Source organism: Ambystoma mexicanum, chromosome 2q (genome assembly GCF_040938575.1).
Source record: "Ambystoma mexicanum isolate Mex_15411 chromosome 2q, UKY_AmexF1_1, whole genome shotgun sequence".
In the NCBI taxonomy this organism is placed as follows: domain Eukaryota; kingdom Metazoa; phylum Chordata; class Amphibia; order Caudata; family Ambystomatidae; genus Ambystoma; species Ambystoma mexicanum.
In genome coordinates, this window is record NC_090924.1 from 598,670,920 (window position 1) to 598,687,756 (window position 16,837).

General features: G+C 47.7%; 1 protein-coding gene across 1 annotated transcript in view; it reads left to right on the forward strand.

Annotated features, from left to right (window-relative positions):
• The window catches only part of WDR48 (WD repeat domain 48), a 1,182,842-nt gene that overhangs the window by 513,074 nt on the left and 652,931 nt on the right, over positions 1-16,837 (forward strand). The window contains exons 10-11 of the mRNA XM_069647743.1: positions 15,358-15,460; positions 15,667-15,764. Of these exons, the coding sequence (XP_069503844.1) occupies positions 15,358-15,460; positions 15,667-15,764 (201 nt within the window). The remainder of the gene's footprint in view (positions 1-15,357; positions 15,461-15,666; positions 15,765-16,837) is intronic.

Here is a 16,837-nt window from a genome sequence, read left to right on the forward strand (position 1 = left end):
TCACGGGCCTGATAAAACCTATGTTCCTTTGCCAAAGAAAGACTATTTTAAGTCCCTCACTTCAATTTATGAGGAGAATGAACCCTCTGGCATCCAGTTTGGTACGCCAAATGTACCTGAACGCTTCATTTCAGAAGAGTCAAGGTTGAAACACCTTTATGACAATTTACAGACGGCCAGTGGGGTTGATACCTAACTTGAGCTTGCTTTTGGAAGACCAGAGGCAGAGGAACACGCTGATGTTTCCTATAGACTGTTAATGTCCAAGGTAGTAGACTAGATTGGGCGGAGTAGGCCTCCTTTACCATTTAAGCAGGATGATCTGACAGACATTTTAGGTAAGGGTCCACAGATGGATGCTATACTCCCGTTCCATATTGCTTTCCAAAAAAGGGCAACAGCAAATTGGGAGACGCCAGAGACAAATCCAGCTGTGAATAAGAATCTGACCAAAAAATACTGCCCTTCCAATAGTGACCCCGACTACCTGTCTAAACACCCAACTCCAGAGAGTCTGGTGGTACAGGCAGCTACTGAAACAAGCAAACCGGCAGCTTAACCTTCAATCCCTCCAGATAGCGACGACCAAAGAGTAGATAGATGGGCAAGGATAGTATTTTCTGCAGGAAGTATAGCACTCAAGTCGGCCAACACCACATGTGCCGTTGCAAAATTTTCATTCACTCTATGGGACTGCATTTCCATGGTGACGCAGCACATTCTCGAGGGGGAAGAACAAGACGGTTTCTTGGCCATGCTTGGAGACTGCAAAGAAGCCATGTGTGTATCTCTTCAGTCGGGCCTGGATTCTGCTGACTGCATCAGCAGAGCCCTGGCTACTAGCACATTTATACGCAGGTGTGTGTGGTTGAGGAAGTCCGGGTTTGCACGGGATGTGCAATCCAGCCTCCTCAACATGCCCTTTGACGGGTCTCACCTTTTTGGCAACAAGACTGACGAAAGCCTTGAGAAGTTGCAGACGTCAAAGACTGCCGCCAAGTCTTGAGGTACCACTATTAGGCAGTCTCAGCCTTTTCGTTTTAGTGGACAACCGTGGAGGGGTTGATATTTCACTACTAAGTGGGAAGAGCGAGAGGAATGACTGGTCAAAGAGGCCAAAGGAGATTCCCTCATGGTGGACGAGGGAGAGGTGTGAAGCCCGTTCAGGCTGGGGCAAATTTACCATCAGCCACTGCATCTCTCTCAGGTCTTGAGTCACAGTTCACCAATGGGGGCCGACTGTCTCAGCATCTAGAAGAATGGCGAAGAATGGCGAGACATCACTTCGGATGCTTGGCATTGGAAACCATAACCCACGGGTACTGCCTTCCTTATTCCGAGACCTCGGAGCAATCCACTGGGGAGCAACTCTTTGAGGATTCCGGATCTGCTCCTTGTGCAGTAAATTTTAACCCTGCTAGAGAAAGGCACTGTAGAACCAGTGCCTGTAGCAGAGAGGAAAAAGGGATGTTATGTTCCATATTTCCTAATACCCAAGAAGGATGGAGGACTGAGACCCATCTTGGACATGAGATACTTGAACAAGTTCCTCAGGAAGGACAAATTCAAGATGGTCACACTATCTCATATCCTCAGGCAATCCAACTCCAGGATTGGATGGTGTCATTGGACCTTTAAGATGCTTATTTTCATGTGCCAATCCATTGCGAGCACAGAAAATACCTGAGGTTCGCTGGTGACGGTTCTCATTATCAAATTCGATTTCTGCCGTTCGGGCTGACCAACGCCATGAGGGTTTTCACCAAACTGGTGGTGGTGGTAGCAGCGAGTCTCGGAAGAAGGGGGATTCACGTCTACCCCTACCTGGATGATTGGCTGTTCATGGCGCGTTCTTCCAAACAGTCCTACATCATCTCAATGCCACTCTCTTCACAGACTGGGCTTCTCCCTCAATTACAAGAAGTTCCATATGACACTGAGCTGTACTGGATACTTCCTTGGGGAAGATCTTGCCACCCGAGGTGAGGGCTCTAGGCATTCTACAGATGGTCAAGAAGTTTCAGAGTGCCCAGCATCTCCCAGCCTTAGATTTTCTGAGGTTGCCTGGCCTCATGTCATCCTGCATTTTTCTGTTGCCAGAGGCGTGCCTGAGAATGAGATCCCTTCAGTGGGCCCTCAGAACTCAATGGTACCAGTTGTCAGGAAAGATGTCGAACCTACTTCAGGTTCCAAGCCGGGTCGCACAGGATCTCCTGTGGTGGGCCTGCAAGGCCAATATTCTGAAGGAGAACCTATTTGGCAAACATGGCCAGAGATAACAATAGTGACGGACGCCTCACTCACAGGGTGGGGAGCCCATACAGCTCTCTGACAGTCAGCGATCATTGGTCTCCATCGGAGTCCAAACTGCATATCAATCTTTTGTAGCTGAAGGCAATTGGACTAGCGCTGAAGGCCTTCCTGCCCTCTGTATGGGGAAAGAATGTCTTGATAATGATGGACAACACAGTGGCCGTGTACTACCTTAACAAGAGAGGAGGTGTAGGGTCACTACGACTGTGCAGACAGGCAATGCAGCTCTGGTACTGGGCAATTCAAGAAGGAATCTCTCTATTGGCAGTTCACCTAGCTGGAGAGGCGAACATGGTGGCGGACGCTCTGAGCAGGCAGAGCAGTCTCCCACGAGTGGGAGCTAGCTCAGGAAGTCCTTCAAGAGATCTTCGCCCTCTGGAGAACCCCTCAAGTGGATTTTTTCGTGGCCAGCGCCAACCGGAAGTGCAAACTGTACTGCTCCAGGGAATTTCCCCCAAGAGGAGCTCTAAGAGACGCATTTGTAGTGGACTGGGAGTTTCCACTCCTGTACGAGTTTCCTCCAGTCCCCGTCATTCCTCAGGTGATCGGGAGGTTGAGAAAGTTCGGGAAGCACATTAACCTAATTGTCTCGGATTGGGCCAGGAGGATGTGCTAGCCGGAACTTCTGGACAGGTCCATCTGTCCTCCAATGCGTTGTCCACTAAGAGAGGACCTTCTCTTGCAAAAGGAGGCTCAGGTTCTCCATCCAGAGGTCAAGACTTTCAGCCTTCTCGCATGGTTTCTGAGAGGCTGAGATACAAGGATTGGGACCTCCCGGATGACGTAATGGAGATTTTGCTTTCGGCCAGGCAGCCAGCAACCGTGTGCTTGTGCCGTTGGAACAAATTCTGCAGCTGGTGCAAAGACAAGAATGTAGATCCTTTTCTTTACAAGACACCTGAGGTTTTATCTTTTCTATTATCCTTGGCCAATCTGGGCTCCAGGTTGGCACTATTAAAGGCTATTTGGCAGCACTGTCCATCTTTAAGCACTTGTCAGAGGAATTCTCATACTTTAAAATTCCAGTGGTGACACAATTTCTAAAGGGGCTCACCAATGTGTCTCCCCGTGCCCCCTTCTCTTTTCCAGGTTCCAGTTTGGGACCTTAATTTGATTCTAAAATTCCTAATGTGTGCACCCTTTGAACCTTCAACCGTCAAAGGTAGAATACTCGACCGGGTGGCTGACTACAATTGTCTAGCTAATATCACCGACATCTCACCATTAGCCTGGATCGACCTTTACTTGGTATCGTTCACGCTCTCTACTAACCGACCCCCACCTCCACCCTCCAGTAGGGCCCCACCTACACTCACGAGAAATAAGAGCATCACTGTGGAAAGACTCATCCCGAACTTACTCCCCACACTAAACACACTCCCTGATAACCTGCACCCTGAGACCTTGGTTGATGAATATAATAAAATCCTGTCCACCTCGCTGGATATAATCGCTCCCTTCAAACTCAGATCAAGCAAGCCCAAAACGCATCTGAACAAATGGTACACACCATTCCTCAAAAATCTAAGACAGCAAAAAAGAAACTGTGAAGCCACCTGGAAAAAACACCCTTCAGCACCCAACAAACTCAAACTAACCAAACTAGCAACCCTTTACAAAAAAGAAATCTACCTTGCTAAACGATCTTCCTTTGACTCCCGCATAGTCCAAGCAAAATCTAACATGAAGGAACTATTCTCTATCCTGAAAGAAGTAGAAACCCCTATTGCACCACCGGATACCTGTATTAAAGATGAAATCTGGTGCTCAGAAATTCAAAAGTCTTTAGCCAACAAGATTACTACATTACAAAATAAAATTTCCTGCACAAAAGCCTCCTTGAATGACACTCCCACCTCCAAAACACCTGAGAAGCCCACCTCAAGGGAAACTACTCGCTTCAACTTCTCTAAAGTCACCATACTTGAAGTTGAAAAAAATCATCTTGTCGCTAAAACCATCCAACTGTCGGGGTGATCTGTGCCCTGCACAGCTCATTAAAGATGCGGCTCGTGACCTCTCCCCTTTCATCACAAAATTAATTAATGCCTCCTTTCACACCGTTATTAGCGGCACCGCTAATTACGGTGCCACTAATAGCGGGCAGGCCGCGTGCGCGCAACCCTCCATTCCGTTAATTACGCCATGCCGCTATTAGCACAGCATCACAAGGCCAGTGCAAATGCAAATAGCGGCATGGTAAATCCCCCCAAACCCCTTACAGCCATGGTGCAAATACCGGCATCGCGGACCACCCGTTAAGGGAAATGGGCAGTGTACCCACCTGCCACAGGTGGACCAAATCAGCACAGGTGAAGGCAATGGAGACTGTGGCAGCTCAAAAGGAGCACACCACACCCCTCCCCACACCAAGATGGTTCCGATACTGGCAGCATTACATGGCCTGGAGGACCTCATTGCAGCACAGCTGCTACAACAACAGGCAGCACAAAGGAGACGCAGGAGGAGGAGGAGGAGGGCAAGACAGGCACAGCAGGCACCACAACGGCACCTAATCATACCACAGAGGCACCCACCAGTACCCAGGACCAGAGCCAGTCCATTCAACCTGACCCCTGAGCAGATACACACCCTGTACCATCTGGACAGGGCTCCCATCACCAGCATCGTGGACATGATCCACAACGACATTGCGAGCCTCATAGACATCAGAACTGCCATCCCCCCGCTACTGAAGGTGGTGAGTGTGCTCCACTTCCTGCCCACAGGCACCCATCAGCATACAGTGGGACAGATGCATGGCATCTCACAACCAGTATCCTCACGCACGCTGAACCAGGTACTTGATGCACTCCTGAAGCATGCACCTGAACACATATCCATGCCACAGACTGCCCAGGAGATTGCAAACACAAAAGTTGGCTTCTATTCACTGGCAGGCATTCCAAGTTGCATCAGGGCCATCGACTGTACCCATGCGGAATTGGTGGTCCCACATCACAATGAAGCAGTGTACCGAAACAGGAAGCAATTCCACTGCCCAAATGGTATGTGACGCCAGCAAGATAATCACACATTGCTGTGTCAGATTCCCAGGATCAACACATGATTCCATGGTTCTGCGGGACTCACGTATGCCACGCTACATGGAGCGACACACCGGACAACGTACGTGGCTACTTTGTGAGTAGCAGGGCAAGCACATGGCAGCGTGATTTTGGGGGGGAGAGATACATACTCCAACTGGGTGTGAATGGGGGGGGGAAGATACATACTCCAACTGGGTGTTGACTGGCGTCCGTAGGGAAAATGGACATACAGATGTACGCCAATGTCCTTCAGGGAAGGCCACGATGTACCTGAGAAGAATCCACATGCAATTTGAAGGTGCACGACTATGAGAACAATGCAGGCTGCAAAATATTACACATCCATCCCCATTGCACATCATGCCACGCCACATATTACACAAATCATCAACATGGCGTCAAGATGGTAATACAGAATCAGCGCATCACAGCATCAATCCAGCAATGTACCCTTGAATGCATGCAAAGGGAACACCCCTAGACATGGCACTTAACCACACCTATAGCACCACGGAAGTGATGCTTCACAGCATGGCAACATTGGTGTCAGAATGTCAGTACACAAGCAGTGTGCTACAAAATTTGCCTGGCCCAGGGACACCTAAGACCTAGCCACACCCAGGACATGTGAAAACTACTGTAGGGTCGGCCACACACTTGCACGTTGCTGTCACACACACCATCTGCATGTATGCGCTCATTTTAGCACTTGCATCACAATGCTATGTCAATTTGTGTGATGTGAACAGGCCGCCCTTGAGGTGAACAGTAACAGGACCCCATTCATCCCCCCATACAGGTGATGCGGCCTATCCCCCGAAAACCTGGCTCCTCACACCTGTACGGAGACCACAGAACAGGCACGAGGAGGTAATCAATCATGCACATACCCGTACCCGCATCGTGACTGAGCAGGCCTTTGGACTTTTGAAGTCACGTTCAATGTGCATTACCAGGTCTGGTGCTGCTCTCCTGTATGGACATGAGAAGGTGGCCAAGATCACCATGGCATGTGTCATGCTGCACAATATGTGTGACAGACGGAATAGCCCACTGCCCCCTGACGTTGGGTTAGAAGCACATGATGATGATGATGAGGATGATGATGTTGATGTGGACGGAGGTGAAGGGGATGCAGGCGTTGCAAGAGGGGATGGCCAGGAGGCACGTGCTGTGAGACAGCATCTGATCAGCCAATCAATCTGCGGAAAATGTTTTCGTACTGTCACATGGATATGGGGAGGAATGCACTGGTGTATGTCAGAGCACGCAATGGACCCTGTCGCCAATGAAGTACACACACACACAATGAAGATGTCCAAGGCTGTGTTTTCATCAGAAACCAGTGTATTGACTAACATAAAGGTGAAGAAGTGCAAGCCCCACAACATCCCACCACCCTTCCCACCCCCCCAACAGACCCATAACACCCTTCCCACCACCCCCACAACAGACCCATAACACCCTTCCCACCACCCCCCACAACAGACCCATGACACCCTTCCCACCACCCCCCACAACAGTCCCTCATGTCTCTGCCATTTCTGCCATGGCCAATGCACACCGGGGGTATCCCCATTAACCCCCTAATTGCAATTGTCCTTGGAAGGGTCTTGAGGGTTGCCAGACGTGCGCCTGGTGGTTCGCATCGAGCGCCTGAGGGGGCTTGTTTGTGTCGACCCGGAAGTCGAGGATGGGGCAGACTGGCCTTGTTGGTGAAAGTGGCGGTCCATTGTGTCTGCCATGCGGACAAGCACCTCCCTAAGACTTGCAATTTCATTGCATATCCTGTCCGTGTTGGCGTCGATGCGCTCAGTGGAGTGCCTCACCGTCTGGACTATGTTCTCAGTGATATTGGCAGCCTCAGCGACATGCTGGCCAACCAGCACGGTCAGCTCCTGTTGGCGCTGCAGGATGGCGGAAATTTGGAGGTCAGTGCCGGGTGACCGTGCATTGGATGCCGTGCCCTCAGATGGCTCCAATGCAACAGGTGATGGTAGCATGGGTGACATTATTGCAGGGTTGGTGTCCTCGAAAGTCCCATCAGAACCAGGGGTCTGGGATGCCACTGGCTCTGGGCTTCCTGGGGGGCTTGGGGTGTGCATCTCCATGTGCTGGAGTAGGGTGTCCTCTGGATCGGACTGGGGGCCAGTGGCGGCTGCCTCACCAGCAGAGCTTGCCGCAGCTGATGGTGGGCCCTGGGTGTCTGGCATTGTTGACAGTGGGTTTGCCTCCGGTGGTGGGGCCACAGTTGGTGGTGCAGCTACTGCTGCTCTGGCAGTGGCATTGTGACGTAGGCTGCCACTCTTCAGGTGTGGCCTTCCACCCTTGCCCCTGGATGTTGCAGGGGTTTCCTCCGGCTCCTGTGCCCTTGGCCTCTTTGATGTAGGTGGTGCCTTTGATGCATCAGCAGCATCCTCCCCATCTGTATGTGAGCCTGTCAGGGACGAGAAGGGGGATGGCATTGGTTGCGTTTCAATATACTCAATGTAAATTACAGGAATGATGCAGTTGTGGCCATTGGGATTTAGCAGTTGTGGATGCAGGTGATGTGCCAGTTCAGTGCCTCATCCATGCATGGTTGAGTTTGGGACTTGTCTCTGGTGATGTGTGCATGTGTGTGTGTTTGGGTCTGACACTGACATGGTGATGGATGGATGGATGGGTGCATGTGTCCATGCATGAGTGGGGTCTGTGCTCACATATGGGGGTGACTGTGCATTCACACCGCATCCTGTCATGTGTACACTCACCTGCATCGGAAGTGGTAGCCACGCCGACCTCCATGCTGCCCACTCCCTCGATGCTTTCGGTGGCAATCATGTTGGCGCATGTCTCCTCCCATTCCTTCAGGCGTATTGGGGAGCCATCTCCACCGGCACTGGCAATGCGGTGGTTCTCCGCCAGGATGCCCCTCACCCGCAGCCTGAGGTCGTCCCACCTCTTCCTGCATTCGCGCACAGTGCGCGTGCTGGTGCCCATGGCACTGACTTTGACTGCCACCTCCTCCCAGATGGCTTTCTTCTTGAGCAAGGTGGCGCGGCGCATATCATTGGCAAAGACTACCTCTGCATGCTCTGCAAGGGTCTGTGTCAACATGACCAGTTCCTCGTTGGTATACTTTTCCTTCCGCTGCCTGTCACAGGTTTTCTTCAGGGCCTTGGGCATGATGCAGGTGTCACGGTTGATTTCACACAGCTCCTAACTCCAATATGGTCCAGGGGGCAGAGGATGGCAATGGATTGTGTTTTTAAAGATGGCCGCCGTGCTCTTTCCCGTTCCGGTGCGATGACGCTATTTCCGCTTCCGCTATTTAACGGTCGATGCTAATAGCGGTCACCGCTAATAGCGGTGACCACTAATAGCTGTGACCGCTAATAGCATGTACAGTGAGGGCGGAGGTGCTATCAGCACTTTGGGTGGGCCCGGTAAGGTGCTTTTGCGGCATGGAGGTAGGGTCATTTACCGGCATGGCCCTATGCGCGTGTCCGCTTACTCGTAATGGTGCGCTATTGGCGGTCTCCTGTGAGGGCGGACACGCTAATAGCGCCATGCCGGTAAATCCCGTTTTTTAGCACCTACCGTGTAATGAGGCCCTCTGTCTTATGCACTCACTTACATACATCAGCCCACTTTTCTGTTGAGGCCATTACATGGATTAGATCATTCCTCAACGGCAGAACTATGAGGGTCTTTTCACCTACAGCTGCAGCAGACCCCATTCCCATCACCTGTGGCATGCCACAGGGCTCCTGTGTCTCCCCCCCCACCTTGTACAACATATTTACCAAGCCCCTTTTCGATGATTTGGATCATCTCAGTATCACCTACACTAATTGCGCGGATGATACCCAGATCCTCCTTCCGCTTTCTGGAGATTATGGAAAGGATTTGGCCTTTGTGAATAAGTCTACATCATCATCCAGGCATGGATGGCCACACATGGACTATGCCTGAATGATGATAAAACTGAACTCATAATTCTAGGTACTACTACTAGTCTGAAGAAATTGGGTTCTGCCTACTGCTCCTTTATGATCGATGGCAATTGCATTAAGGTGGGACAAGAGGTCCAAACCTTAGGTTTTTACCTGGACTCCACCTTCTCCTTCCTCAGACAGGTAAAATCTCTAGCCTCATCAACAGCCTACACCTGTAAATTAATCTGTGCAGCTAAACCTTTCCAGCTGTTTGACCCTTGCCAGAGCCCTCATACTATCCCGCCTGGACTACTGCAACGCTCTCTATCTTGGGTCTACCAAAGCCATTACCAGCAAACTCCAAACCCTCCAGAACAACGCTCTTAGAGCGGCACTGGGCATCTCTAGAAGAGAGCATATCGCAGCATATAGTCAACAGTACAACTGGCTCACTGTCAATGACAAAATTCTCCTAAAAACTGCCTCACTTACGCACAAATCGCTCAACAATGCCGCCCCCATCTATCTTATCGACAGATTCCATAGACAGACCTCCCTGAGACCAACAAGAATATTATATAAAGACTGCCTTTCTGTCCCCAACTTTAAACGCTCCACCATAGGGGGTGATAGCTTCTCAGTCAAAGCAGCAAAACTGTGGAACGCCCTTCCACCACCCTTCAGAATGGACTTGCACTATCAGAACTTCCGAGCTAAGGTCATTTCATGGTTGAAAATGTAGGCCTCCCATCATAGCCATCTGCCTAATCTATCAGACTCATTTTATTGTACCCAATGATGCCTACTTGTACATATGTATATATTCCTACTGTTACTGTATATCTTGTTCTTTGTTGTAACCAAGTTTCGCAATCTCTTGTAAATGCTGCGCACTGTTACCCAAGGCTATGACGGCGCATTCAAAATAATAAAACAAACAACCTTTACACTCTTGTCCATTAAGGTTGTTAACTTGTAAAACAATTCTTTTGGTAGCTCAAACTTCAGCCCGTAGAGTGAGTGAATTGCAGGCACTTTCATCCAAGCCACCCTTTACTATATTTCATAAGGATAGGGTTATTCTAAGGGTTAAACCTTCATTCTTGCCTAAAATCATCTCTGATTTTCACATAGGACAGACATTTTTATCCATCTTCTTTGTATCCCCCACCTCATCCTGGCCAGGAGGAGAGGTTACATAGGTTGGACCCTCGCAGAGCTCTGAGGTTTTACATATTTAGACTGTCAAAACTCAGTATTGATGATCAGCTGTTCATTGGCTATACAGGCCACAAACTGGGTCAGGTTGTTCCAAAACAGACTTTAACCAGATGGATCATTCTGGCAATTTCAGAATGTTAGACTGGCAGCGAAATCCTTCTGAAGGATTAAGGGCCCATTCCACCAGGGCCATGAAGGTGTGTACCGATACAAAGTATGTGTGAAGCAGCAACATGGTCTACTATTCACACTCTCACAAAACATTACTGCCTGGAGTCTTCCCTCGGTCATGATGGGACCTGCATTTTCATGAGAACCTTTAAAAAACTAAATTCTACTCCCTCCCCCAAATCAAACACTGCTTTGGGAGTCTATCAAAGATGAGGAATATGTGGGAGGACACAATCCATTTGTAGAACAAGTTACTACCTGGTAACGTTCTTTTGACTGGATGTTCCTCCCACGTATTCCTCCTCGCCCTCCCAACCTACCCCACAGTAGAGTTTCCCATGCTATTACAGCTTTCGCTTCCTCAAAGCAGAGTACGGTCAAACCCGAAAAAACAGAACTGAAGCCAACTGTCGCTGTGTGTGCAATATATACCTACGATGATCATCCTCGAGACAGAGGCCCTCGAGGGACATCGAGTCGACGGCATCGATGCATAGCACCCTCTGCTGAAAATGTTTTCCAAAGCAGCTAAAGCTGGATATTGAATATCAAAGATGAGGAATACGGGGGAGGAACATCCAGTCGAAAGTACGTTACCAGGGGCAAGTAACTTGTTCTTCTGGCCCTCACACTTAAAACATCAAATACATAAAGAAATATATGGTCATTCATAGTAACATCAACAATGGTATTCAGTCTTTCTTAGTAACATGGTTAAACTCTCCTTCCCCAGGGTTCAAGGTAAATTCAGTTCCAAGGTTCAACAAAAAGAAACAAGGGTTCATGACAGTCTCAATTCAGTTTGTGGCTCCTTAATAGGACGTTTTGTTAACCAAAGTACAAACAGAAAAGCTTCTCTTGCTGGAGTAAAAACTTTCTCCTTCATCAAATGGCATCAATGTTCTTTCCAGCCATGATGCTTTGCCACAACTTCTAATTGCCGAAGCAGAAACACCACAGTTCTTTGTTAGGTTAAGCTAAACACATGTTTATGAAACACAGTTTGTATCTTTGTCAGGATGACTTCACAGCACTTCAACATTCATCTGAGTAACTTCTGCAACTCTTCACCATGAGGGACTACTCCTTCTGCCTCACAGTATTCCACTTGCATTTGTGCTACTGACGTATCAAATCTACTGACAGACAAATACACCATCAAAGCTTCAGTACTTTGTGACATCAAACACTTTTCAGATATGACAAGATTCACTTTATGGTACTTCAACACCTTCAAGTAAGCAAGGCACTCTTCCTCTGAATATTTCCCTTCCAGCGGGGCAGCCCCTTTGTCACTCTTGTCATGACAACCCATAATTGCTTTTAGGAATCACTTCTCTCTTCTTCCTATTGGCTTTGGCAATGTAGGTTGTATCAGCTTCAAAGAACTATTACATTTAGTGTGCTTCCTTTCCCCAACCTTGCTTTATCCCTCTGTATTCGGTTAGCCAGGACAATTACCCATAAGCTTTATTCCCACTCTCTTGGCTTCAAGTAATGCGTGTATATGCTTGGCTTGGGCAATGCTAGTGTTCTGTTTGGCCCACAGTAAGGCTTATGCCTTTTTTGGCTCACGGAAAGGCTGATTTCAATCTTAATTCACTATTGACTAGTGCAATGCTTGCTCGTCATAACTTTCCACTTCTATTGTTAGATTTGTTTCGCTGTTTCATATTGATTCAGGGGTCACTCTTCCTCCTGGAGTCGCAATTGGGACACACAACCACTCCTTTGTGTTTCACACAATTAAAGTTTCCACAAAGTTCACTTCATTTCTTTTCTCACACAAGTGAAAAGGAGAATGTCTGTTTATACGCAAGTGCTACATTCTTAATAACCCATTATTAAAAACCACTGCTCGGTCTAGCATCGCTTTGCTTCTACCTGAGTGTCTGTGTCTTTGGATACTGTTGCGAGCAGTACTCACGCAAGGAATCGGAACGCTCAGTGAAACTCACTGGTTTGTGTGTTCCTTCATTTGCGTGCTGCAGAACTTCTGTGAATTCTTGCTTCACTTTGGACCCACACTCTTCCTCTTTGAAGGCGTCTCTGGTCTGGCCATGCAATTGAGGAGCCCGTCTCGCTCCTGAGACCCACAGCTTGACTGCAGCCTCTCTCCAAGGTCTCCTGCACGCTTCCCGCTGCACAATCTCTACAATTAGGTTCACATGCGGGAAAAGCAGTCTTCCTTCACGATTTCCGCTGCACGACTTCTGCACATCAGTTTGGGTGAACAATACCCTCACAGGACAGGCAGTTGAAAATCTGCTGGTTCACAGTCCTAGTGCCCATTTGGTTCTCCGACTTCTGCGTGTATTGCCAACACTGTGCATTCTTCTTTCTGCTTCTGCTGCTGCTGCATACACTCCAGCCACAGATCCAGCTCCCTCTAATGACCTGCACCAGACGATGCCTTTTAAGCCTCCCAGCTTCCCTCAGTTGTGGGCGATCAGGCTTAATTGCCTGACTACTGCTACCTTTCACTGTACCTTTGGGAGAAAGGGGAATTATTATCCTTCCAGGTCTGAGTGTGTTCGGGCACTAGATCATCGTCTCCACATGCGCTTCACTCTATCTGTTTACATTTTTTACTTTTTATTTGCTCCAGATTTATGATCTGCACGGTCACAGATTTGTAGCGGTGCTGGCCACACCTCTTATTTGGATTGAAATTTGTTGGTAACCTAATACCTTGCGCTTTTTTAAAATAGATCCATATCTACACACTTGGTTTTGTCCAGTGGTGTTTATTATGTAGCAAAAGTAGTCAGCTGACACGTGTTCATAAAACAATTACAGACCACTGTCCAAAGATGTGGCATGTAGTCAAGCACACCCTAGCCTTGTAAGAACCCTGAGGCGTTGAACCACGTGTCGGCTGACCACTTTTGCTACATAATAAACCTCACTGTACTAAACCAAGTGTGTAGATATGGGAACTATTTAAAACAAGCGCAAGGTATCCAGTTACAAACAAACTCAACTGGTCTTTCTTTGGCGTTCTTTGAGATATTACCTTGGCTATGCCCACATCCACAGGTTTTATGTGTTCAGACACACCATAGCAACAATATTCCATTATATGTTTTGGTAACTTTAAAATATTCTTCAATTTTCAAGGAAAACTGTCTCATCCCATGGCATCTCCTCACCAACCTCGGCCTCGTCTCCTCCCAGGTGATACTCCTGCAGTACACCACCCCCAAATTCAGAATCAGGAAGCGTTTGCCTTTCCCTGGCCACCTGGCAGAAGAGATTAGGCATGGTTTTAGGCTCTGTAGGATTCATCACAATAAGCAAGGGAGTACATTTGCTTTCCTCCCTCAGTATACTATGCAGGGCTGATTTATGGGGTCCGGATGCCCATACTGAAAAGGTTTGGGCAAATGTAAATAAGGCTCTCGTGAAACTTTATACTGCATTCTAATAATGTTCCTGTCTCTGCGCTAGAAATAGATGTTGCTGGGATCTCCACAAGGAAAAAAGTTTTCAACGTCCCAGCTGGGCATCCTATAAAGAGATCCATCTCACAACCTCATCAATTTGTAGATCAAGCCTGGACTGGCTCCTTCGACCTGCAGTCACTAGGAGAGGGGCTGAAATTGATCAGATACGGGTCGAATTCTCGAGTTAATAAGCAATATCTTGAGTCCTCACGCCCCATTGAAAAGAATCTTGAAAGCACCCTCCACACGGAACTAATGTACAATAGACACCTCTCCACTCAATACTTCATGTAACCTGCCCTCAGCCACATGCATATATCCTTACAATTAACGGGGGCGGAGGAAGATTTTGGCCCTGGGAAACTAATGCATGCTGGGAAGAAAAAGCCGCAGAATGCATGCATGTCTAATGACAAACTGGATGAAGGTATCCATTACGTTTTGCTGCTCTGCACACATTTTACTCCTACCAGAAGTCATCTACTAATAAAACTAAGCCAGGAAGCAATGCATGATATAAAACTGAGTTTCTTCTTGGTAGCTGTATACTTCACATATGCTTTTAACATGCAGCCTAAAGTCCAATCTGCCCTTGAAAGGAAAGAGCCATACTGAGCAACCCACTCGTTATTGGAAAGGTTTTGGCTTTGAAAGCACTCGCACTGAAACAATACTCTCAACTTCAGAACAACTTTAGCTTGATTTTATCTCTTCACTTTCTTTCCATGTTTCATTTAATCCTCTGCCACGAGCCACTTTTCACATTCCTGCACCCTTCCAACCCTCCATAGTTGTCATCCCTTTATATAACCATTTGTTTTTTGGAAATTGGAAGTTTTTAACATGTCTTTGTATAGCTCCAAGTTGTCAATCGCGTCTTAGAAATTGCTATTTGGTCTTCGACTAACATGAAATTAGCAGCGTTTTTCATTCATTGCAAAACTGAAGAGCGTTGAAGGGAAGGTTTTGAACGGATCATAATCACTGACATTGCTCTCGGCAGCCCTCCCAGAACAGTTTTCTTCAGCCTGCTGTGCCCAGAAGAGGACGAGTGCAAACCATATTCAAATCAGGGTTTGATTTGCCCCAAACTGCTTAGACGCATCCTTTCAGAACGAGAACTAGGCCTTTTCAGCCTCATTGAGTGTCTTCCTCATTAATCAACATTACACTTGCATGAAAGTTAGTAGTGTGTATCCAAATTCAGAATAGATTTTGAGTTTTGTTTTCTTTCAGTCTTTAAAGGGCATCCATAACTTCAGAACCTCTGGAGAATACGATAATGACCTCAACACCCTTCTGTCACCACTGTGCACGCAAGCAGATCAAGTCATTAAAGGTAACTGTCTTTTACTGTTTTTACATTAACGTGTTCATTCTTCAACTTGTGGCACAAAACGGAAGCATGGTTCCAATAAAAGTGCTGCAATACCATCTGTGGTGACTTTAAAGTTAGATTCTTCACAAGCTGATAACTACTTAACACTTTAAATCATGTCTTGTTTTTTGTGTGAGGTTGCTTACAATTTCCTCTTTTTCCATTAGGTGGTGCTAGTATTATTCAGTGCCACATTCTAAACGACAAGAGGCACATTTTGACCAAAGATACAAATAATAATGTAGCCTACTGGGATGTTTTAAAGGTAAGTGCAAGGCTCCCAACACTGCACTCTTATGTGCATCTCTTTATGAATCTTTTTTTTTTTAAACAATTTTATTGGTTTATTCAAACAAACACTACCTTTATGAATCTTTTATTTTATGTTGCCTTTCAAATGTAGATTTTATCACAAGCCTTCTCTGTTTGACCCGAAAATGTGGTTGTTTTCTCACCATCATCCTGCCGTTTCACTTTCCCAACCTGGTTGGCATATGCCTCTACTGCCAGGCAAGTCCGGAAGCAAGTCAAAAAGCTTTTTAGAATGAGCTTTGCATCCCATTCTCCCTCACCCAGTGTCTCCTTGCGCACTATCCTTGCCCATCATAAATGGGCATGAATCTTTCACTGATGTTATTTTTTCCACAAATCTAGCAGTGTAGGAACCATAATGTGGCTGTTGCCTCCCCTGTTTTGCTATCTGTGGTGACTTGCCACTGCATTTGACACACTGGGGGCAGGGGTATTTTCACAAAAACCCTTTTCCAATTGGTCCTTGAAAAATAAATACTTTGGTTAAACTGGTGCTTTAAAGATTCCCACTGCCTTGCTTACCCCATGCTTTAGCTGACCAGAGGATTCTAGCGAGGTATGTTTTTTGGATGCGATTTTACTTCAGCTGACTGACTCTGATGGAATCTATGAAACGTCTCAAAAACAACCATCCAATTAGCATTAGTGGGGGGATGCTGTTGAGCAGCCTGCAAGATGGCTTCCTAGCTTTCAAGCTCCGTGCCCGACTGCTGTATATCCGCCTACATCAGCGGTTCCCTGCACCGTCCGACGCTGGGAGTGAGCGCATCGTCTTTGCTGCCCTTGGAGCGACATATTGATCCAAGTCGGGGTGAAAATCGTAACTTTATCACCGAGCAGGACCCATTTTTCTCCCGATCTGGCCCCCCGCTCATTGAGGCCTACCGTACCACGTTTCGCTGCCGCGGGCTCGGCCCCAGTGTGCTGCTGTGACTTCGACTTCCTAAGCCTGGCGGAGCGGCTGCCTGCCTCTGGTGCCCTGCGGAGCCACGCAACATCGTCGGGGGGGGGGTGGCCCCCTCAGAG